The 26,415-nt window shown below is 36.0% G+C and overlaps 1 protein-coding gene across 3 annotated transcripts in view; it reads left to right on the top strand.

Moving 5' to 3' along the window:
* Positions 1 to 26,415, top strand: part of Nep2 (M13 family metallopeptidase neprilysin 2) — a 188,924-nt gene that overhangs the window by 112,921 nt on the left and 49,588 nt on the right. For 2 of the 3 annotated variants that reach the window (XM_076172788.1, XM_076172790.1), the window contains exons 3-5: positions 4,827 to 4,928; positions 25,185 to 25,430; positions 26,175 to 26,386. In XM_076172788.1, the coding sequence (XP_076028903.1) occupies positions 4,827 to 4,928; positions 25,185 to 25,430; positions 26,175 to 26,386 (560 nt within the window). The remainder of the gene's footprint in view (positions 1 to 4,826; positions 4,929 to 25,184; positions 25,431 to 26,174; positions 26,387 to 26,415) is intronic. The other variant, XM_076172789.1, reaches the window with a different exon arrangement.

Consider the following 26,415-nt stretch of genomic DNA (forward strand, 5'->3'; position numbering starts at 1 on the left):
TCCTCTCCCATCCTTCCTCTACAGACATTCCTCTCTATTGTAAAGCCCCTTTTACCCTATCCATCCATCTCATCCTAGGACGCCCTCTCATATTCACTCCTTCCACCTCTGCCTTCCTCACCTCTTTTACTAACCTTTCTTCACTCATTCTTTCCATGTGTCCAAACCATCCCAATATTCTTTCATCAACCCTATCTCCCAACTCCCTTTCCACCCCTGTTCTCCTCTTCACCTCCTTATTTCTCACTCCATCTAGCCTAGTAACCCCTATCAAACTTCTCAGACATTTCATCTCAAACACATTCAAACTCCTTCTCTCTTCCTCTCTTAAGCTCCATGTTTCTGCCCCGTACAGTGCTGTTGGCACAATCGCTCCTTCATTTACATATTTGGATGAAGAAATGATTAAAAAAATATTGGTCACACTGATAAGGCCTAGACTAGAATATGCGGCGACATTGTGGTCACCCAGTACCAAAAAGAATATAAAGAAAATAGAAAGAATCCAGAGAGCAGCAACAAAAATGGCACCTCCACTTGCAAACTTGTCATATGAGGAGAGATTGGCTAAACTGGAGTTACCTATTCTGGAGCAAAGAAGAGAGAGAGGTGACCTACTGATCATCTACAGAATCATGAAAGGCACAGAAATACTCGACAGAGAGGACTTGTTACAGTGGGACAGGAGAAGCACAAGAGGACATGGAAAGAAAATAAAAAACATAGCTAGAGAAGAGATCTGAAGAAAAACAGTTTTCTGCATAGCTTGGTGGACACTTGGAACAAACTGGACAATGAAATAGTGTACGCAAAAACCATTCATGAGCTTAAGAGCAAACTAGAGACTGCGAGATACGAAGGTGCGACACCACGAGCGTAGCTCCCCTTCCTGCAAAATACAATTAGGTAAACTAGGTAAATATAACTTCTTAGCATCCATTCCCAGATGTCTATTTCTCGTTACATTTTTTAATCCACCAAGGCATTTACTTGCTTCTTTCAATCTACATTCTACCTCCACGCCCACTCCTCCCTTTCCTGCCACATTCGCACCCAAGTATCTAAAACTATCCACTTCCTCCAGTCTCTCTCCCTTAATGCTCACTTCCAGCCTGCTGTCACTCTCTCCTCTTGTACATCTCATCGCCTTACTTTTGCCCACATTTATCTTCAGCTTCCTTCTTTCACACACCTTCTCAAACTCTGTCACCAACTTCCTCAATCCTTCCTCTGATCCTGCTACAAGCGCAATGTCATTAGCAAACAACAACTGGCTTATTTTCTCCATTTTCTGTAACCATCTCCAACCCCCTACCCACTACCCTTGCATTCACCTCTCGCACCACCCCATCCATGTTTAGATTGAACAGTTAGGGCGACATAACACATCCCTGATGAAGTCCCACCTTTACCTCAAACCATTCACTCTCTCCATTTCTAATCTTAACACAAGCTCTACTACTCCCGTAAAAACTCTTGACTGCTCTTAATAGTCTTCCTCCTATCCCATATATCTGCAGTACCTCCCACAGTACCTTCCTGTCTACCCAAATGTAAGCCTTTTCTAAATCCATAAAGGCCCAAAAAACATCCTTACCTTTTCCTATAGCTTTCTCACATATTTGTCTTACCACAAAAATCTGATCTACACAACCCCTACCTGTCCTAAAATCACACTGTTCCTCACCAATTACTCCCTCTGTTCCTCTCCTAATCCTCTCAATCAAGACCCTCCCATAAGCCTTCCCAACTACACTCAACAAGCTGATCCCTCTGAAATTACAATATATATATATATATATATATAAATGAAGAGATAGGTAAGTATGTGGTGGAACAGAAGGAGGTTTCTTTCATGGTTAATGTGGGTGACGAAACTGGAGGGGAGATGTGGGTCTTTGTAAGCGCATATGGGCCTGGAAGTGAGAAGAGTGTAGAGGAAAGGGAGGTGTTTTGAATAAATATACATATATATGTATATATATATATTATATATATATATATGTATATATATATATATATATATATATATATGCATATATATATATGTATATATATGTATATATATATACATATATTTATATATATATTATATATATATATGTATATATATATATATATATGTTATATATATATATATATATATATATATATATATATACGTATAAGACGACCCTAAAATACAAAAAATCACCCCTTAAAATTGGGGGTCGTCTTATACTACCATTATAAAAATCAGACCTTGAATTCTACGTGAGATGACTTGGTAGGCTAGCCTGCCGATAACCACAGATTCGCAGGAAATGATTCACATTATGATAAGAACTGGTAATAAAGGTAATTAAACCATATTTGCCATATATATTATTGGCATATATTTATAGTAAATTGCAATTGTTAATAAATTCGAGGAATAATTCTATATTAATGAAATCACGGTACTTTTAACGGTCTCACGAAACGTCGACCAAAGTCGACCAACGCCAACCAAAGCCGACCAAGCCCAAACAATGACAGCTTTTGCTCAAATGCATAATTTAAATAGAAATTAGCATATGGTTGCATTATTCTCCAATTTTCTTTAAAATGTGAGATTTTCATGTAATTTGATCAAAGAAAAGTTACGTTTTTATCCTCTGCAAAATTACCAAAGTCGACCAAACACAATGACGGCTTTTGCTCAAATGCATAATTTGGTCGGCTTTGGTCGACTTTGGTAATTTTGCAGGTGATAAAAACGTAACTTCTCTTTGATCAAATTTCATGAAAATCACAAATCTTAAAGAAAATAGGTCAAATAATGCAACCAAATACTAATTTTTATATAAAATTATGCATTTGAGCAAAAGCCGTCATTGTTTGTGTTTGGTCGGCGTTGGGCGACTTTGGTAATTTAAATTTTGCAGAGGATAAAATTGAACTTCTCTTTGATCAAATTACACGCAAATCACACATTTTAAAGAAAATAGGTCATATAATGCAACCATATGCTAATTTTAATACATAATTATATGCATTTGAGCAAAAGCCGTTATTGTTTGGGTTGGGTCGGCTTTGGTCGACGTTTAGTGAGACCGCAACCTTTTTCTTTCGCTAACTTTTCAGTAATTTTCAAGACTGAAAATAACAATTTTGGATTACAGTACACAAAACGTTTATTTATAAAAAAAAATTATTACAGTAGTTGCATAAAAAACATACAAAATTTAAAGATTATAAAATTATAAAACTTAATTTCTAATCATCATCAATATATATTACACATCAAACGTATTTCTAAAACCTTTATTTTCAATAAAATTACATTACATTCAAAACTTAACACATTATAAAACTTTATTTATTTATTTATATAAAACCCTTCAAACTCGTCACAATCATCACTCTGTTTCGAAAAGTTGTTCGAACATATCACAAGATTCCTCAAATATGCCGTCATCGTAGGGATTCCAGTCCGGTTCCGGTGAGTCGACTTCGGCTTCGTCATCACTTTCATACAATAAATCATCTTCAGTGCCATCCATGGCATTAGATTCCAAATTTTTTAATAGATTTTACGATACTTTCGACCTTAACACTTTCCCAAGCTTTAATAACAAACTCGCAGAGAACATCAAGTGATGCACTACGCATAGCTCCACCTTTTGTAAATGACTTCTCTCCATTCGTCATCCACTCGTTCCATTGATACCTAACGTTATCTTTAAACGTCGAACCAGGAACGTAAATAAATCGTTTTTGTTAGTTGACGTGTGTTCTCAGAAAATCATGATACATGATTTGCTTTGTTATTTCATTTATTTTGAATTTAAAAGCATACAGTAAGTAATTTCTCTGGTATAAGGATACAGTTAAGTAATGAGAAAGAAAAGAGAAAAAGCTAAAAAAAACAGCTGATAAACGTAATCAAAACAATTGTCTTTGTACGGTAGGTTTGATACACTGATGCTTTTGTAATTTAGCAGTCGCCTTATACTACCGATATGAGATAAATTCATAAAAATTTGCTCTAATTTTGTGCCTCGTCTTATACAAAGGTCGTCTTATACACGGAAATATACGGTATACATATATATATATATATACGTACATATATATATATATATATATATATATATATATATATATAACTTTGTAGGTTTTATTCCATTGATAAAACATCAGGATATCCTGAAAAACAGAAATGGACATAAGAAAAATCAGCTCAAATCTACACATAAGAATAAAAAGGTTCACATTCTGTATTGTTTCACACATTCATATTACAGCACACATACACAAACCCTGCAGTCACATAACTAGGCTACATAAGCTGGAATTGCTCATGTACATGAATGCATCTCACCTTGGTCTTTGGAACACGTGTTGGACTTGTGACCAACAGCCATTTCTCTCCCGGAAGAGAGCTCAGAGCTCGTATGGCCAATCTATGGGTAATGCCGTGACCTTACATGCACATGCACCCCACGAGAGTTGGAGTAATGACTCGAAGCGCAGCGATAATGAAATTATTTCAGCCCTGGGTAGGATTCGAACCCAGACTGCCATAATGACAGTCAGGGACTCTACCAACCGTGCCACTGAGTCGTGTCATCTGCAAATATTCATTTGAAATAATGTCCTTAACTTAAAAATTAAGGCTTACACAACTAAGCTCAATTTTATAATAGCAAATTCTTGTATTTATGAAGCTATACCCTTGCACATCCAGTGTGCTAAGTGACAATATGCAATAAACTGCACTGCTGCATGTAGCATGCACTAGCACTTTGTATCTCACAATGCACCTAACTGCATGCTTCTTTTCTCTTGACTTTGGCTTGCAGAAATCTCATCGATGCCACTTATCTCAGCAGAACCTTTAACGGCAACACAGACAACGAGGTCAACCAATGACGTATGCCTCACCAGTGGATGCACCTTGGCAGGTGAGTAGAGAAAGTGAGAAGTCTTTGATTAAAAAGTGGCCTTCATATTTGCGTGTGTGAAGTATTTTGAATTAGTTATTCATGAATCACTTTATGATCTTTTTAGTTGTAGAAAGTTGTGATCCATGTATTTGTCATTCCAAAATAGTGTTTCTCATAGGAAGAAGATATCATGGAAGTAGTATTAGCACTGTTTGAGAAATACTGTATAGTAGGGGTTACAGAAATAGATAGAGTGAGAAATGTGGAGGTGAGGCACAGAATTGAGGTAGAAAGAGTTATCTAAAGAATGTTGAGGTGACTTGAGCATATGGAAAGAATGAACGAGGAAAGATTGTCAAAAAGTTGTGTGGAGAGTAGATGTGTGTGGAGGGAACTTATGAGGAAGACAAGAATGAGGTGGGATGAAGTAAAAGGAGGCCTTGGATCCATAAGAAATATCTGTGGAGTAGGCTAGGGAGAGCACAAAAGGTAAGAGTGGATGGAGGAAGACTGTGAAGGGATGAAAATATGTCATGGTATAAGGAATTTCCTTCTCATCTGCTCTGTAAAATATTTTAGATGATGAAGACAGGGGTTATTAAATAATAAAGTGGTGAGAATAAACCAACTCCAGCTATCAGGCACTACTTATTTACCTAGTTGTATCTTATGGGAAGGGGAGCTATGCTCATGGTGTCCTGTCTTTGTATCTTGCAGTGTCAAGTTTGCTCTTAAATTCATGTATAGTTTTTGCACACACTTTTGTTTCATCCAATTTGTTCCAGACATCCACTACTCTGTGTGGAAAGTTGTTTTTTTTAGGTCTCTTCTATAACTGTTCTTTTTGAGTTTCTCGTCATGTCCCCTTGTCTTTCTCTTATCCCACCTTAATAAGTCTTCTCTATCAAGGACTTCCATGCCTTTCATGATTCTATAGATGGTTAGCAAGTCCCCTCTTTCTCTTCTTTGTTCCAGAGTTGGTAATTTCAGTTTTGACAATCTCTCCTCATATGACAGTTTTGAAAGTGTTGGGGCCATCTTCGTAGTTGCTCTCTGGATTCTTTCAATTTTCTTTATATTCTTTTTGGGATTGGTTGACCATAGTGTCACAGCACACTCCAGTCTAGGCCTTATCAGTGTGACTAGTATTTTCTTCACCATTTCTTTGTCCAAGTAGGTAAAAGCCACCTTTATTGATCTTAGCAAGTTGTAGGATTCTCTGACAATTTTGTTTATCTGTTTATCAGGAGATATGTCATTTGTGATGATTACTCCTAGGTCTTTTTCAGATCCCACTTTCTTTACTTCCTTTATACTGATTTTATGCTGTCCTGATATTCTTTTTTTACATTTTCCAAATTCCATTATGTTATATTTCTTGATGTTGAAGTTCACTTCTCACTTCTGATTCCATTTCCAAGCCTTGTTCAAATCTCTCTGCAGCAATTCACAATCCTTTTCAGTATTCACTTTCCTCAGCAATTTTGCATCATCTGCAAAGAAACTCATGTTACATTTCACATCTTCATCCATGTCATTCACATAAATACCCAGTAGCAAACATTATTGGAGCCAATACTGATTCTTGTGGATCTGGCAGACACTCCCCCATATAAAGAAAGTAGCCAAAGTCGAAAGGTATAAATCCACTCCCACCTATTTCATCCCCATCCAGTCCACTCCCATTCACCACTCCTCCCTTCCTCCTTCTTTTCTTGGCTCCTCCTGGATGACAGGTCATCCCTGCATCTCGCCCATTTCCCTGGGTCAGAAGCAATGCAGGAAGACATAGCACATCCACAGCAAGGCTACTTCATTTAATCAGTGACACCCCTCTCTGACCCCTCATGCAGAAAAAGAGATGGAGAGGAATCCCTTTAGGCTGCACCAAAATATCACTTCCTTCCATACACCACAGCATCATATACACAACCATCCTCCACTTTCCCTCATCTTCTGCCCTCTCCCTTCCTCAACAGACATACCTCTCTTTTTTAATGCCCCTTTCACCCTATCCATCCATCTCATCCTTGGTTGCAACCCCACCCACCTCTGCCCTCCACCCTCCCCCACCAATCTCTCCCCGCCCACCTACTCCACATGTCCAAACCATCCCAACACTCTCATCAATCCCACCCCAACTCCCCCTCCACCCCTGATCCCCTCCTCACCTTCACATCTCCCACTACATCCAGGACAGGAACCTCCACTAGGCTCTTGGAAAAGAAAGAAAAGAAAGAAAAAAGAAAAAATAATATATATATATATATATATATATATATATATATATATATATATACATATGAATATATATATACACACACACACACACTTCAACGAACGGACGGCTTAGAGAACGTTCTGAAGAAAAGTGAAGTTTCGTGGATCCCAAAGCAAAGGAAGTGCCTATTGTATTTACAGGGTGGGGGGGGGAAATTGCTCGTGGGGTAGTGGGAAAGTAGGGAAAGAAGAGAAGGGGAGGGATTGCTGAGGGAAATGGAAGGAAATGAGGAAGGAGAAGACTTGGCCCAGGCAGACAAACGAAATGTAAACACCAAAAAACGGCCCCCCGACCAGCTGAGTGACGACGAAATGTCTAATAAAAATGTAAAGATTAGAAGTATAGATAAGAGCAATACAGTAGAAAGTGATGAGAATATTTTCCAGGGATTTAAAGAGGGAAGTTCGATAAGATGATCGAGGACTGGGAGCGTAGGTTCGGTCCAGGGATTTAAAGAGGGAAGTTCGATAAGATGATCGAGGACTGGGAGCGTAGGTTCGGTCATGTTAGCAACATTGTACAGAGGGTTGAAAAATTGGAAGAACTAGAGAAGGCGAACAAAATCTTAACTAAGGAAATAGAAGACCTAAAAAGACAGTTAAAAGAAGTAAAAAAGGAGAATGAAGAGTTAAAGATGAATAATAAAGAAAACAGAGAGGGATGGAAGACAATTCAAGAAAACAGTAAAGTTGCATTTACTGACATAATTAAACAGCAAATGAGAGAACAAACTGAAGACTCAGTTATTAAAGTGATGAGACAGAAGGAGAATATAGTAAGAGACTTAGCTGATAAAAAGAAATGTATAATTATATTAGAACCTCAAGAACCAATGAGGAAAATGAAAAAGTAAGCAGTTTACTAAAATTAGTTCAGGAAGATGAACCAGAAATTATGAAGGAAATTGAGGAAAAATTCAGGCTCGGAAAGTATAGTACAGATAAGACCAGACCAATTAAGATTAAATTCAGGTCACAAACGATGGCAGAGAATATCTTATCCAAAACAGGGAAACTAGCAACAAGTGAACAATATAAAAAGGTATGGATAAAAAGGGAAATGAATAAAGAGGAAAGAGAGGAAGAAAAGCAGAAAAGACTTGAAGCTAAGAAAAAAAAAACGAGAGCAGAACGGAGTCAGAAAAAGAGAGATTCTATTGGAGAGTAGTGAATATGAAACTAAGGCGGTTCGACATACAAGAGAAAAACAAAAGGGAAACAGAGAACATAATGGAAGTGACAGAAAACTAAGAGTGTCTTACACAAATATAGATGGATTAATAACAGGATTGAATGAGCTGAATTATTATTTGAAAGAAAAAGAACCGGACATAATGGGAATTGTAGAAACAAAATTAAAAGGTCCACTACCACCCAACAGTGTAGGACATGATGCATATAATTATTGGATTAAAAACAGAGAGAAAAAGCAAGGGGGTGGAGTTATGTTCCTGACTAAGAAGGATATAAACGTGAGGGGCGTCATATATGGAAAGAATACAGTAGAGATGATTATGATAGAAGTGGAAGACAGAGATAAGAAGAGCAGAAAATTTGTGATAAATTATGTGCCTCCGAAAACAGCCTCATGGGAGGAGAGTGAACATAAAAGTATGTTAGAGGACACAAAGATAACATTAGATAAAATAATGGAAGATGGAGGAAGAATAGTTATGATGGGCGACTTTAATTGCAAAGAAATCTGCTGGGAAGAAATGACAGTAAAGGGTGGAGACGGCTCATGGGGAAACGCTCTACTTGAGATGATTACTGACCATACAATGACACAATGGATACAGGAGAACACTAGGTATAGAAATGAAGAAGAACCATCGAGACTAGACTTAATAATTACATCTGAACCTAGAATAGTGGACAAGATTGAATATAAAACACCAATAAGTAAAAGTGACCACATATTGATTGAACTGGAACTTAATGAAGAAAAATATATGAAAAGAAATGAACAATATAGAAAAGGAAGAATGATGTATGAAAAAGCAAACTTTGATAAAATAAGAGAATTCTTTCAACAAGAAAACTGGGAAGAAATATACAAAGAAGAAACAACAGTGGAAGAGAAATAGAATATTTTGACAAAAATTTACAAAAAAGGAGTGGAAAAGTATGTCCCAAGACAAAAACAAGAAAAAGAATATGTAAAATGCTGGTACAACAAAAGTTGTAGGGAGTTAAAAGACAAAAGAGACAAAGCCTGGACCAGATGGAAAAAAGACAGAAGACCTGAAAAATGGAAAATATATACCGGTTATAGAAATGAATATGTACAAGCATGCAGAGAGGAAAAGAGAAAATATGAAAAAGATGTCATAGAAAAGTGTAAAGATCAACCAAAACTATTCTACAGATTTTTAAACAATAAACTGAAAAACAAACAAGACTTGGAGAAATTAAGACAAGGGGGAGTTGAATACACTGAGGAAATGGAAATGGCGGAAATTATGAACAAACATTTTAAATCAGTGTTTACAAGGGAGAACATACAACCTGAAGAGATTGAGTGGAAAAAGAAAGTCCCCCCTATGGAAGAAATAGAAGTAACAAAGAATGAAATATTGACACACTTGAGTAATCTTGATGTCAGAAAATCGCATGGACCAGATGAAATAGCAAACTGGATTCTGAAAGAATGCAGGAATGAACTGGCAGACAAAATACATAGCATAATAAACAGTTCCTTGAAAGAAGGAAAAGTTCCAGAAGATTGGAAAAAAGCAAATATAGTACCTATATATAAAGGAGGAAATAAAGAAGAACCTACAAACTATAGACCAGTCTCTCTAACAAGTACAATAGCAAAAATTTGTGAAAGAATTATCAAAAGTAGATGGGTAAAATATTTAGAAAAAAAAACAAAGTGTTAAATCCAAGGCAATTTGGATTCAGACAAGGACGATCATGCGTCACCAATATAATATGTTTCTATTCAAGGCTAATAGATATAATACAAGAAAGAGATGGATGGGCGGACTGTGCATTTCTAGACCTAAAGAAAGCTTTTGACAAAGTACCACATAAGAAGTTGCTTAAGAAATTAGAAACTGAAGGAGGAATACAGGGCAAACTGCTAAATTGGATGGAAGACTTTTTGCAAGAAAGAATAATGAGAGTAGTGATAAGAAACCAACACTCAAAATGGGATAAAGTAATAAGCGGTGTTCCGCAGGGAACAGTACTGGCCCCAATAATGTTTGCTATATATATTAATGATATGGATGAAGGAATTGAAAGCTATATGAGCTTCTTTGCAGATGATGCAAAACTACTAAAAAGAGTGAAAACAGAAGAAGATTGTGAATCACTACAGAGAGATCTATATAAAGTACAGGAATGGAGTAGGAAGTGGGAGATGGAGTTCAATACAAAAAAGTGTAGTATAATGGAATTTGGAAAAATAACAGGATCATATAATTTGGGAGAAGAAGGAATAAAAAAAGTAGAAAATGAGAAAGACCTGGGAGTCATTGTTACGTATAATATGTCACCTGAGAAACATATAAATAAGATTTTTGGAGAAACTTATAATTTAATAAGAACAATCAAAGTTGCATTTACATACCTGGATGAAGAAATGGTGAAGAAAATACTAATCACCCTGATAAGGCCAAGACTGGAATATGCAGCAACGATGTGGTCACCAAGTACAAAAAAATGTATAAAAAAACTTGAAAGAATAAAAAGAGCAATTACAAAATTGGCACCAACACTCTCAAAACTATCATGAATTATGAAAGGCATGGAAATTACTGATAGAGAGAAGCTGATAAAATGGGATGACAGAAATACAAGAGGACACGGAAAGAAAATAAAAAAAGACAGCTATAGAAGAGATTTGAAAAAGAACAGCTTTCCTCACAGAGTAATAGACAGTTGGAACAAGTTAGATGAGAAAGTGGTGTGTGCAAAAACAATACATGAATTTAAAAATAGTTTAGATAAAATGAGATATGAAGACGGGACCCCACGAGCATAGCTCCCCTTCCCGTAAAATACAACTAGGTAAATACAACTAGGTAAATACACGTACGTCGAGGTGACAGTGATGTTTGGACTCCGTAGTTATCCAAGGATTTCAAGGATAACAATGACAAGGAAGTACCTGTGTTGAATTTATAGGGAAGGGGAAAGCTCGTGGTGTAGTGGGAAGGTGATGAAAAAGGAGAAGGGGAGGGATTACTGAGGGAAATGGAAGGAAATGAGGAAGGGGAGGACTTGGTCCAGGAGGCCAGGCGACTTGTAAACAAACGAAGGACGAATGATAATTTTGAGGAAGAAGGGATTAGCAAAAATGTAAAGATTAGAAATATAGACAAGAGCAGCACAATGGAAAGTGAAGATAATAATTTCCAAGGATTTAATGAGGTGGGGGGGAGATACCAACCTCCCCCGATTAGCAAGCCCAGAGGAAAAACTTGAGAAAATGACCGAACATTGGGAGAGTAGGTTTGGTCAAATAACAAAGATTGTACAGAGAGTTGAAAAATTGGAAGAATTAGAGAAGGTAAACAAAGACTTAACTAAAGAAATAGAAGAATTAAAAAGACAGTTAAAAGAAGTAAAAGATGAGAATGAGGAATTAAAGAGGAATAATAAATAGAATAAAGAGTTCATAGCAAAAAAAGCACAGGGTTGGAAAAAAATCCAAGAGAACAGTAAAATTGCATTTACTGACATAATAAAACAGCAAATGAAAGAACAAACTGAAGACTCAGTTATTAAAGTGATGAGACAGAAGGAGAATATAGTAAGAGACTTAGCAGATAAAAAGAAATGTATAATTATATTAGGAATGGAAGAGAAGTATAATCTAAATAGAACCACAAGAATCAAAGAGGAAAAAGAAAAAGTAAGCAGTTTACTAGAATTAGTTCAGGAAGATGAACCTGAAATCATGAAACAAATTGAAGAGATGTTTAGGCTCGGAAAGTATAGTACAGATAAGACCAGACCAATTAAGATTAAATTCAGGTCACAAACGACAGCAGAGAATATCTTAGCAAAAACAGGGAAACTAGCAAACAGTGAACAATATAAAAAGGTATGGATAAAAAGAGAAATGAATAAAGAGGAAAGAGAGGAGGAAAAAATGAAAAGACAAGAAGCTAAGGAAAAAAACGAGAACAGAACAGAGTCAGAAAAAGAGAAATTCTATTGGAGAGTAGTGAATATGAAAGTGAGGAAATGGGACATACTAGAGAAAAACAAAAGGGAAACAGAAAATACAATGGAAGTAGCAGAAAATTAAGAGTGTCTTACACAAATATAGATGGATTAATAACAGGATTGAATGAGCTGAATGATTATCTGAAGGAAAAAGAACCGGACATAATGGGAATCGTAGAGACAAAATTAAAAGGTCCACTACCACCCAACAGTGTAGGACATGATGCATATAATTATTGGATTAGAAGCAGAGACAAAACAAGGGGATGGAGTTATGTTCCTGACTAAGAAGGATATAGATATGAGGTGTGTCACATATGGAAAGAATACAGTAGAGATGATTATGATCGAAGTGGAAGACAGAGATAAGAAGAGCAGAAAATTTGTGATAAATTATATGCCTCCAAAAACAGCCTCATGGGAAGAGAGTGAACATAAAAGTATGTTAGAAGACACAAGGATAACATTAAATAAGATAATGGAAGATGGAGGAAGACTTTAATTGCAAAGAAGTCTGCTGGGAAGAGATGACAGTAAAGGGTGGAGACAATTCATGGGGAACTGTTCTACTCGAGATGATTATTGACCATACAGTGACACAATGGATACAAGAGAACACTAGGTATAGAAATGAAGAAGAACCATTGAGACTAGACCTAATAATCACATCTGAAACTAAGTGGAAAAGATTGAATATAAGACACCAATAAGTAAAAGTGACCACATATTGATTGAACTGGAACTAAATGAGGAAAAATACATGAAAAGAAATGAACAATATAGAAAAGGAAGAATAATGTATGAAAAAAAATTGATCTAATAAGAGAATTCTTTCAAAAAGAAAACTGGGAAAGAATATACAAAGAAGAAACAATAGTGGAAGAGAAATGGAATATTTTGACAAAAAATTATAAAAAAGGAATGTAAAGTATGTCCCAAGACAAAAACAAGAAAAAGAATATGTAAAGTGCTGGTACAACAAAAGTTGTAAGGAGTTAAAAGACAAAAGAGACAAAGCCTGGACCAAATGGAAGAAAAACAGAAGACCTGAAAAATGGAAAATATATACTTGTTATAGAAATGAATATGTACAAGTGTGCAGAGAGGAAAAGAGAAAATATGAAAAGGATGTCATAGAAAAATGTAAAGATCAACCAAAACTATTTTACAGATTTGTAAACAACAAACTGAAAAACAAACAAGAATTAGAGAAATTAAGACAAGGAGGAGTTGAATACACAGAGGAAATTAAAATGGCAGAAATTATGAACAAGCATTTTAAATCAGTGTTTACAAGGGAGAACATACAACCTGAAGAGATCGAATGGAAAGAGAAAGTCCCCCCTATGAAAGAAATAGAAGTAACAAAGAATGAAATAATAAATCACTTGAGTAATCTTGATGTCAGAAAATTGCATGGACCAGATGAAATAGCAAACTGGATTCTGAAAGAGTGCAGGAATGAACTGGCAGACAAAATACATAGCATAATAAGCAGTTCCTTGAAAGAAGGAAAAGTTCCAGAAGATTGGAAAAAAGCAAATATAGTACCTAAATATAAAGGGGGAAATAAAGAAGACCCTACCAACTATAGACCAGCCTCTCTAACAAGTACAATAGCAAAAATTTGTGAAAGAATTATCAAAAGTAGATGGGTCAAGTATTTAGAAAAAACAATGTGCTAAATCCAAGGCAATTTGGATTCAGACAAGGACGATCATGCGTCACCAATTTAATATGTTTCTATTCAAGGCTAATAGATATAATACAAGAAAGAGATGGATGGGCTGATTGTGCATTTCTAGACCTAAAAAAAGCTTTTGACAAAGTACCACATAAGAAGTTGCTTAAGAAATTAGAAACTGAAGGAGGAATACAGGGCAAACTGCTTAAATGGATGGAAGACTTTTTGCAAGAAAGAAAAATGATAGTGATAAGAGACAAACACAAATTGGGATGAAGTAATAAGTGGTGTTCCATAAGGAACAGTTCTGGCCCCAATAATGTTTGCTATATATATATTAATGATATGGATGAAGAAATTGAAATTTATATGAGCTTCTTTGCAGATGATGCAAAACTATTAAAAAAAAGTGAACATGGAAGAAGATTGTGAATCACTACAGAGTGATCTAAATAAAGTATGGGAATGGAGTAGGAAGTGGGAGATGGAGTTCAACACTAAAAAGTGTAGTATAATGGAATTTCGAAAAAACAAAAAAAGAATAATAGGATCATATAAATTGGGAGAAGAAGGAATAAAAAAGTAGAAAATGAAAAGGACCTGGGAGTCATTGTTATGAATAATATGTCACCTGAGAAACATATAAACAAGATTTTTGGAGAAACCTATAATCTAATAAGAACAATCAAAGTGGCATTTACATACCTGGATGAAGAAATGGTGAAGAAAATACTAATCACTTTGATAAGACCAAGATTGGAATATGCAGCAACGATGTGGTCACCAAGTACAAAAAAATGTATAAAAAAACTTGAAAGAATACAAAGAGCAATTACAAAATTGGCACAAACACTCTCAAAACTATCATATGAAGAGAGACTAGCAAAACTTGGACTACAGACACTAGAGCAAAGAAGAGAGAGAGGAGATTTGATAGCTATTTACAGAATCATGAAAGGCATAGAAATTATTGATAGAGAGATTCTAATAAAATGGGATGATAGAAATACAAGAGGACATGGAAATAAAATCAAGAAAGACAGCTACAGAAGAGATCTGAAAAAGAACAGCTATCCTCACAGAGTAATAGACATTTGGAACAAGTTAGATGAGAAAGTGGTGTGTGCAAAAACAATACATGAATTTAAAAATATTTTAGATAAAATGAGATATGAAGACGGGACACCATGAGCATAGCTCCCCTTCCCGTAAAATACAACTAGGTAAATACACCACTTCTGGAGCAAAGAAGAGAGAGAGGCAACCTATTGACCATCTATAGAATCATGAAGAGCACAGAAATACTCGATAGGGAGGACTTGTTAAATTGAGACAAGAGAAACACAAGAGGACATGGAAAGAAACTCAAAAAATGTAGTTATAGAAGAGATCTGAAGAAGAAAACTTTCCACATAGAGTGGTGGACACTTGGAACAAACTGGACAAAAAAAATAGTGTGTGCAAAGACCATTCATGAATTTAAGAGCAAACAAGATACTGCGAGATACAAAGGCGGGACACCACTAGTGTAGCTCCCCTTCCCGTAAAATACAACTAGGTAAATACACAAAATAAAAAGGGGTTTACATAAAGTGTTGGTATAACAAAAAGTGAGTGTAGTGAGGCTAAAGATAGAAGAGACAAAGCCTGGAAAAGATGGAAAAAAGACAAAAAATTATCAATTGGCAAACATACATCAAACTGAGAAACAAATACTGTATGTAGATATATGTAGGGAGGAAAAAAGAAACTACAAAAAAGATATAATAGATGAATGCAAAGACCAACCTAAACTATTTTACAGATATATAAATGATAAACTAAAAGACAAACATGAAATAGTGAAACTGCACAAAGAAAATGAAGAATACATAGATGTAGAAATAGTTGAAGTTATGATTAGGCATTTTAGGTCTGTACTTACAATTGAAAGCCCACAAATTTGGGAGGAAGGGCAGTGAGGAAGATGCCCTGAAATAAAAGAAATAATGGTAACACAGAAAGAAATAAGAGACCAAATAAACACCTTGATGTCAAGAAGTCACACGGGCTGGATGGAATTGCAAATCGTATATTGAAAGAGTGTATAGATGAACTAATGGACAAAATACACAGGATAATTGACTTCTCACTCAAAAAAGGAAAAGTACCACAAAATTGAAAAAATGCAAATATTGTACTAATATATAAAGGAGACAAAAAAAAAATCCAACAAACTATAGACTGGTATCCCTTACAAGCACAGTAGCAAAAATATGCAAAAAAGTTATTAGGAATAAATGGATTAAACACTTGGAAGAGAACAAAATACTAAATCCTAAACAATTTGGTTTTAGAAGTGGAAGATCATGTACCACAAACTTAATATGCTTTTACTCAAGATTAATAGAAATAATACAAGGAAGAGATGGATTGTGCTTTCTTGGACTTACAAAAGGCTTTAGACAAAGTACCACATAAAAAGCTACTAAGAAAAATTGAAATAATAGGTGGAATACAAGTAAAGTTATTGGAATGGATGAAAAATTTCTTGAACAGGAGAAAAATGAGGGTGGTACTTAAGAGACAAGAACTCAAATTGGGAAGATATGATAAGTGGAGTCCCACAAGGCTCTGTACTGGCTCCAATAATGTTTGCCATATTAAATGACATGGATGAAGGTGTGGAATATTATATGAACTTCTTTACAGATGATGCGAATCTATTAAAGAGAGTAAGTACAGAGGAAGACTGCAGATCATTTCAAGGAGACCTGGACAAAGTCTGGAAGTGGAAAAGTGTGAAGTGAACTTCAACATTAAGAAATGTAGTATAATGGAATTTGGAAAAAGCAAAAATAGAATATCGGGTCAATATAAAATTGGTATAAAGGAAGCTAAAAAAGTCAACTCAGAAAGGGACCTTGCAGTAACTATCTCTAATGACATGACACCAGACAAACATGTTAACAAATTAATCAGAGAAACTTTTAACTTATTAAGACCAAAATTGAAATATGCTGTGACACTAGGGACACCTAGTTCTAAAAAAAAAATAAAGAAACTAGAAAGAATTCAAAGAACAATGACAAAGATGGCACAGACACTTTCTAATTTGACATACAAACAAAAATTGGATAAACTAAACCTACCAACCCTGGAACAAAGAAGAGAAAGAGGTGATTTGCTAACCATCTACAGAATTATGAAAGGGATGGAAATTCTTGATAGAGACTACTTACTAAAGTGGGACAGAAGAAAAACAAGAGGACACAAGAAGAAACTTAAGAAGAACAGTTACAGAAAAGATCTGAAAAAAAAAATAGCTTCCCACACAAAGTGATAGATATCTGGTACAAACTAAATGAGGAAACAGTGAGTGCTAAAACTATACAAGATTTTAAGAACAGACTGGATGTGGAAAGATACAAAAAATACAACCAGGTGAAAACAAGAATTAATGGATCAATTAATGAGCCTTGATGTCAGGATATCACACGGCCCAAACGGAATAGCAGATTGGATACTAAAAGAATATAAAAAATAATTAATAGACAAAATAAATAATATAATAACATAAGAGCAAAGAAGAGAGGAGATTTGATAGCTATTTACAGAATCATGAAAGGCATAGAAATTATTGATAGAGTGGGTCTAATAAAATGGGATGATAGAAATACAAGAGGACACGGAAAGAAAATCAAGAAAGACAGCTATAGAAGAGATCTGAAAAAGAACAGCTTTCCTCACAGTTGGAACAAGTTAGATGAGAAAGTAGTGTGTGCAAAAACAATACATGAATTTAAAAATAGTTTAGATAAAATGAGATATGAAGACGGGACACCATGAGCATAGCTCCCCTTCCCATAAAATACAACTAGGTAAATACATAGGGATGCATCATAATGTAAACAGTGAGGTTGACATCACAGCCTTATGTGAACAGCCAAAGATCAGCAAAGGAAAGTTCATCTGGTACCAATATTTTGATTGGCCTTTTTACCACATTGCATAATAATTAGGATTTATTTTTGCATTATTTTATCAAAAACTGATTAAGCTATATATCTAACAAATATTCACCACCTCTTTGAAAACCTCATTTGACCTTTAAGGATGGTCTTTTTTCACTATTGTCCATTTCCAGTACTTTGCAAATTTTGGTAATGAAATTAGTTTTCCATTCTTGGCTCTATACAAAAATAGTGCCTAGATCTTCTTTGCAATAGCCTATACTCCTTGTTTTTCACTCTTCTCATGAGTTTTGCATCATCAGCAAATATGTTAACATAGCTTGTTTACCTTCCATTATGTCACTGACATAGAAAAGAAATGTTATTGGTGCAAGCACTGAACCTTGTGGAACTCTGCACATTACTACTCTACATCCTGACATCTTATCCTTTACTACTGTCCTCATCTATTTTCCCTTCAAACTTTTTTTTTATCCATTCAGGTAGTTTGCCTCTTAGTCCTTCAGTACGCTTCAGTTTTCACTGAAGTTGATTGTGAGGTACTTTATCAAATACCTTCTCTAGGTTGAGGCTCACACAGTCCACCCACCCCTCCCTCTTTTGCAGTACACCAGTCATCCTTGAGTAAAAACTTAAAGGTTTGATACACATGACTTGATCTGAATCCAAACTGTCAGAATGTTCATCTCTTCAAGATATTTGGTCCATTGATTTTTCACAATCCTTTCACATAATTTCACTATTGTACTGGTCATTGATACTGGCCAATAGTTTAGTGGGGTCTCCTTACTTCCACCTTTGTGGATTGGTACCACATTTGCCCTTTTCTAGTCAAGTAGCCTGTTTTAGGTAGTGGCTTGCAAAATAATTAAACAGATTTTAAGAATTGTATTTAATATCCCTATTTCAGAAAGGATATGGGAAAAATATTTCATATTCTGTTGATTCTAACACAAAATTTGAATATTACAGTAAAATATTCAAGGCTGTTGACCTTTTTTCAGTATAATTATTTTGCCAGCCTTGTGGGTGGCATGTCCAGACTAGAATTGCTGCCCCAGGGGATATTTACCTAGTTGTTTACATAGTTGTATTTTACGGGATGGGAGCTATGCTCATAGTGACCCGTTTTCATATCTCTCCACATCCAGTTTATTCTTGAAATTGTGTATAGTTCTGGCATTTACTGTTTCTCTGTTCAGTTTGTTCCAGACATCAATCACTCTGTGTGGGAAGCTATTTTTTTCAGGTCTCATCTGTAACTGTCTTTAGTTTCTTTTCGTATCCTCTTGTTTCTCTTTTGTCCCATTTTAATAGGTCGTCTCTTTCGAGAACTTCCATCCCTTTCATAATTCTGAAAATGGTAAACAAATTGCCTCTTTTTTTCTTATCTGCACTAGTGTTGACAGCTGTAATTTCTCCAATCTTTGTTCACATGGCAGATTTGATAGTGTGGGTGCCATTTTTGTCACTGCTCTTTGGATTCTTCTAATTTTCTTATGTTTTTTTTTGTAGGTGCCCACATTGATACAGCATATTCTAATTTCGGTCTTATCAGTGTAACAATTACTTTCTTAGCTATCCCCCATGTGAGGGCCCTGAATAAAATAAACTTCTAGCAGAGGTATTGCAGTGTAATGCAGTTTGTAGTTTTAAGATTTATTTAGATAAACAACTAAGTAATATGCTGTAATGCCTGCCATTTACTTAAATTTTATTTTATTAATTTATTATTACTTGTCCCAAAATCCCTGGACAGTGGAAGGAGGAGATAGTTGAGGGGTGTGAGAATTCTCTTACATTGGGAAGTTGTCAAAGGGGGATAGCTGCAGTGGGACCCAAAGTCCAGGAAATTTGGGACGCCGGCCAGGACCACACATGCTCCCTTCAAATTTGTGTGTGTAATCTAAGAGGGGAGCAAACTCATGTAAATCACTGCCCTAGGCTAATTAAACAGAACATACTACACTGATTTTATTATGATTCAAATTAATTTCACAATCAATGGCATGCAACTGAGAGTCATATGTTTTATCTTTGACATTTGAACCTTTACAGTAATTCACTTATCAATTAACTGGGCAAGATACACATTTATGCATTTGTTTATCCTACCTGGCTAGCCCTGCGCATTCTAATTCCTAGCTAAATGAAACAAAAATACCTTTAGTTATCTCTTTGGCCTCTCTGTTAATAGTGCACTTACTGGTAATGTCTTCAAATGAGTGGATGTCCTCGGTTGAACAGGATGCTGCTGATATTAGCGGATCCATGCATTGTGCAGAAGGCGGCGGGAACCATGCCTGTCCTTTTTTGTTGGCATTGCACATGGTGGGGGAAGGGAATCGTTTCCAATGGTTTCCTTTCCCCTATCTTCCCCTTCATGCTCCAACTGCTCCTGCAAATGAATCACTGGAGTGGGTTCGGCAATGAACCCGGATTGAACTTGTAGATTCTGATTTCTGGGCATGTCACAAAGCACCTTTGTGGGTACGTGACAGTGGGTATGTGGTGGTGGGTACATCACGAAACACATTCCCACTTCAGCAAGTTTCTGGGGCACTTAGAGTCACTGATGCATGATTAGTGCTGGCCAAACAAGTCACTATGAGAAGAAAGGTCCTCGGAAGACACCCTATGGGAGAGTGTGATGTGTCTACTCCTTCTGTGAGGACATAAAATCCTCCTGCCTACATCTGAGAGAATGTGATGCCAACTGGCTGTTGGGCTCTTAAGCATGAGGTCCAGTGCACTGTTTTTGGTGATAATTTTTCTGATCACTAAATTTTGAGAGGAATGCAGTGCAACGTCTGGGCAGGAGTTGAAGTATTTCTAATAGTCTTTTGAGGTAGTCACTAGTTACGAGAGAGGGATATATGATCCTAACTAACCTAATTAAAACTAGCCTAGACAAGAAGTGGAAGCATGCAGCGGGGGGAATAAGGGAAATAAGTGAGAAACAAATTCCAATGGTAACATATAGGTAAAATATACCAGTCCTAATCATAAAGTACAAGGATACAAATACAAGATGGTGAACCAGTAAAACTCAGAGGTTGAAACATTTCAATCTTAACATTATAGCATCTGTGATGCCTTCAATCATAGGCCTACGAAGAGACATCTTAGAAGACAGGGGTAGAAAATTCCTAAGTAGGAGACACTTAAACTCGATAAGGCACTGTAACTAACTAGTGCTAAATTTGCACAGCAGTTGCTGGAAAGAAGGGGGAGGGAAAATATCAAGAGGTAGTTACTAGAGGCCTTAAGACTTCCAGCAGTTCCATAGAACAAAGGGAGGTAATAGCCAAAAGGGCTGAAAAGAGACGAAAAAAATGGGAATCACGCAGTGTCAGCGATTCCATAGAGCGAAGGAAATGAACTGAAAGGGCTGAAAAGAGACGAAAGAAGACGGGATTAGGCAGTGTGTCACAATGCAAAGTTGTGACATTACTTATTTATTATTATCTAAATTTTTTATTACAAACTATTATTATTAATGTGTTTATTATTTATTGTTATTCTTTATTCATTTATCTAATTTATTTATTTATTCAATTATTATTATTATTATTATTATTATTATTATTTTTGCATCTGACCTAGTTATTGACTAAAATGTCTCCTGTCACTATGCTCTTCCTTTGTAATCATTTGTAATCATGTGTAAATACAAATTGGAAACTTTCATTATTTCTGCTTAAGCTGAGGCCTCCTCAAAGACCTCGCCACCCACTATTGGCTTGATTTTCCCTGTTTCTCAGTTTACATACATACATATACCAAAGGCTTTTTCCCCCTTACAAGGGAAGTAGCCAAAAAAGAAAGGCATAAAATCCACTTCCACCCATTCCACCCCCACATACTTACACATACTCCCTCACCCCCCATCTACCACCCCCTCCTTTCTATGCATCACAGCATCATCCATACACAACCATTCTCCATTCATCCATATCTTCTGTCTTCTCCTGTCCTTCCTCAACAAACATTCCCCCTCTTTCCCAATGCCTCTTTTACCCCATCCATCCATCCATCTCATCCTTGGTCATCCCCTTATGTTCACTCCTTCCACCTCTGCCTTCCACACCTCTTTTGCTAGTTTTTCTTCACTCATTCTTTCCATATGTCTCAATTTACCATTGATAATCCTGCAAAACAGTTTTATTTTTCTGCAACATCTCTTTCAAAATTACTTTTTTTTCCTCACTGGATTCTTATAGTTGTTTCTAGCTTGTTTGTAAGCTTCTTTTGTTTTATTGCTTCTTCTCTTCTTCTGTTTTTCCCATGCTATGTTCCAGTCTGCTTCTTCAAAGAATTTCCTCAAGCTTTAGTGATCTACCTTCCCAAAATTGAGTCTTCCTTGCCTACCTGATTCATTCTCTGACAATTTTCTCATCCTTTCAAATGAAATTCGCTTGTTGCACGGTTGGTTTTACCTTTGGGGAAAAGGTAATTCATGCAGCTGATGATGTCTAGCTCTTTGTTTAATAGCAGGTCTAATCTTGTAGGATTGTCATCTCCTCTTATCTGAGTCAGTTCTATTACCCAATGTGTCATTGTGTTCTCCATTGATATATTTAATGGGGTATCTCCCCAGGAATCTGCTTTGCCACTTGCTTCCCATTCCTCCCAATTGACCTCACTGGAATGAAAATCTCTAATAAGGACTAAATTGATACTTTGTTCAATAGTTTTCTTTAGGAGAAAAGTTGTGTTCAACAACATTTCCTGATATTCACCTTCATTCCAAGCTCTTGTGTTGGGGGAGAAGGGAGGGGGATACATATGCCACCATAAAGACTCAATTATTCTGTCCTTTAGTTCTAATTTTCAGGTGGATTCCTTCAGCCTTACCCTCACTCAGATTTGCTTCTTCCACTTTATGTCACTTCTCACAACAGCCATTACTGTGTCTCATCTCCAGGTGTATCTATTGTCCACCAACTGTAGATTGATATTTTTGGAAGTTTGGTCTCCACTAAACACAAAATCTCAGGCTCATTTATCCTCAAGTAGTCATGCATCTACAACCTGGTTTATAGGAAAATATCTACATTAGCATAGGCTACTTTAAGTTTCTTTGTAGTGGTTCCTTACAATACTTTTTTTTAACCACTTCCTCACATTCTGATGGATAAGTCTCAAATAAAACTGCTGTTTTTCTTCCCTCATCCTCATACAATTTTGACTTTGGCTTCCTTTAAGAGCTTCCATGTCTTTTGTACATTCCTCTTCATTTGTATCTTTCCTAATCAAAATATTTTTTAACTTTTCTTCTCATGCTAACTTCCAAAACTTGTTGTTTCAGTTGCTCTCTCTTGTGACTTATATTTTATTTTGATTAGATGTGCACCATTCTTCTCGTATTGACCAAAAACATATGTTATCAATCTGATCTGTTAGATCTGAGTACTCCAGAATCATAGAGGTAATTTCTGTAACCCTTTGCATATCCTGTTCCTGGCATAACTTCCATGAGGTGACATGGTCTTCTCACCAGCCAAAGTGTATGACACATTTAGTCTTGTTAACTACATCTCTGACAAGAGATGATATTTTTTCATTGCCTTCAAAACAGTAAGTCCTCGTACGGTACATATACATTCCTGAAAACCTTACCGCAAATTGAAATTACCGTTTACCGAACCCATTATAACATGTAATAATAGGATATGGCAGACATACCTTCTCCCTGCTCTTTCCTCTTCAAAATATCTAACGGATACCATATCTGTGAATTTTTCTTACCGTAAATAGAATCGAGTGTAATAATGATCAAATACCATAACTGTGAATTTACTGGATAAAGAATAACTGTATAAGGAGGACTCGCTGTATTCCTTCTAGGCTATCAGTTTCTCTTCTCTGTTGCTGCATGACCTCTTGCTCTTTTATGGTATTGAAAAGATTTTGTCTCTCACTTTGCAATTTTTTATTTTCCCTTTTTAGTTTAGCAATCTCTGCTTTCTGAGCCAGGTTTGTGCCATAGAAAGTGACTAAATGGGATAGAGTGAAAGGACTAGCAATTCCCCATTCTGTATTTTTCTTTTATGAAGCCCAGGTATAAGAGGATCTTAGAGAACTCCAACAAGAACACTTTAGTAATTTGGTCATTGAATGTGCATGGATGTGATGCAGATGAAAATAAAAAGGAAAAGATTGGTAGTATATTTGTGAGAAGAAAGATGGAAGTAAGCAAAGAGAAGAGTAGATGGTTGGATAGGTGTTTGATAGAAAAAAAAATTGGAAAGAAAAAATATTTTGGAAAAAAGTGAAAAGAGAGAGGGTGTGTCTCAGGTAGAGAGGAAAAGCTGAAGGGTGCAGACAAATGGATGCTAATGGAAGTGAATGCAGTAAAGGTAAGATAGGTAGATTATTGCAAGCCTTTGTTGAATATAAGGGAAGAAAGGGAAGGTTTGATTATGGCAATGGGAGATGCCTGGAAAATGACTACAATGGGCCTGTTTTCGTGTCACTGACTAGAAGTAGTGGGAGAAAGGGAATAGCTGCCAGTTTTCAACTCTCCAGATGTGAAAAGGTGGAGTAAATACAGTACAAGTTGATAAAACTTTGGCACATTCTGGAGATTGTGTCAGCCCGTTGGGCCTGTACTTCCAGATAGAAATGAGGGTGTTGATATATATTGAAAATAGGGAACAGGGAGATGATTCACTAATTTGTCCACCCAGCATGACCACCACATGTACCCATCATTAGTCTCAACATTCTCATACCTTAGAGATATTATGCCCCCCACCCCATATATATCCATATGTTACTTGCTAAACCAGCACTATGAACCCAAAATATCTCTCAACATTGGTGCAATATTGCTCATAAGCCTAGAAGTTTTAGTGAATTGTTGGCAACAAACACAGCATCCTCTCCCTTTCTTAAATTTTTGCTCCTAATTTCTTTCAATTTTCTTCTTCTTCCTTTGCTTCCCTTACACTTCTTTTCACTACCCCAGCATCATTTGTTTCTCACTTCCCATTGCTTTCTTCTATATAAAATTACTTCCTTTTCTTTCCTTCTCATGGTTTTCATCCCATAATTTTTGTTCAGTAGGGGCTGCTTTAATTTTTACAATACTCCTTTGAACATTTCTTCCATGTGTATTTATTTTAATCACTTGTGGAAACAAAAAATATTCTTATCTATCTCCTCTAGCTGCTGCAGTTATCAAGTCCATGGATGAGAGTGTGCATCCCTGTGATGACTTTTTCCAATTCTCCTGTGGAGGCTTCCTACAAAATACTCCTATACCAGAGGAGAAGTCAAGCATAAGTCAATTCAGCCAGATTAATGACAGGCTTCGGGAAAAACTTCGTGTGGTTATTGAGTCCAATATCACAAAAAGTGACTCACCTGCTACAAAAATGGTGAAGAATTTATACAAGTCATGCATGGACACTGGTAAGTATGTATGAATTGACTTGCAAACTTTCCACTAAGTATTAAGTTTTCACAGCCCTGGTGTATAGTTAGGGAAGTAAGTGTATAAAACAAAATTTTCTGTACCCTCTGCTAGAGCTCTAGGCTTTCCTCCTGATGATGTAGAGTGAAAATTCACATATATTTTTATTTAACTTTTTTAATAATCAATGCATTCTGTATATTTTTGTTTAGGGTGTGATTTTGTCATGTCATTCTGCTGGGAAAACCCGTCTTGGTTAACTTTTATATGTATATATATTGCATGTTATATCAAGGCTTCTGGTAGGTGATCATAATCATCTGAGGGATGCCTCCCTTAGTCAAGGATTGTTCTTAAAGAATTGTTGCTTTATGTTTCTCAGTTTGTTAAATATATTTTTCTATAATTTCTCATGTTCTCTTTTTGCATATAAGTGCACATCATAAAATTATATCTGAAAACTTAATTTTCTGATAATCTCCAAATTTATGTGAAAGGGTGTAACAATTTCATTGATAATATAGTAGTAAGTTATCAACAGTTTGACAGAAACAAATGTCACCCATTTAGTGACAACCATATATAATGTAGATGAAAAATAAGTTTAACAGTAGCTTAATTATCTTGTGTTTATATCATTAGAGTTGTAATTTACGCAAAACAATTGTGGTGCTCTAATCCAGGCTATTACATGGATTCCAACAAGGTCCATGTTTCTCATCCACTTGTACTTTTCCTGGCAGATCGGATCGCTAAGAAAGGTGTGGAGCCATTAAAGGAAGTGCTGAAGGAAATGGGGGGCTGGCCTGTTGTTGAGGGCAGCTCATGGGACCCCTCTGCTTTTGAGTGGAACAAGAATATCTACATTAACCGCAAACTGGGCTACTCCATTGATTACCTCTTTGACTTCTCTGTCACAGTTAACATTAAAAACTCTACTTGGAGGATTATAGATGTAAGAACAAATAGATTTTATATTGGTTG

Source organism: Oratosquilla oratoria, chromosome 33 (genome assembly GCF_046742065.1).
Source record: "Oratosquilla oratoria isolate Oo_2021 chromosome 33, ASM4674206v1, whole genome shotgun sequence".
Lineage (NCBI taxonomy): Eukaryota > Metazoa > Arthropoda > Malacostraca > Stomatopoda > Squillidae > Oratosquilla > Oratosquilla oratoria.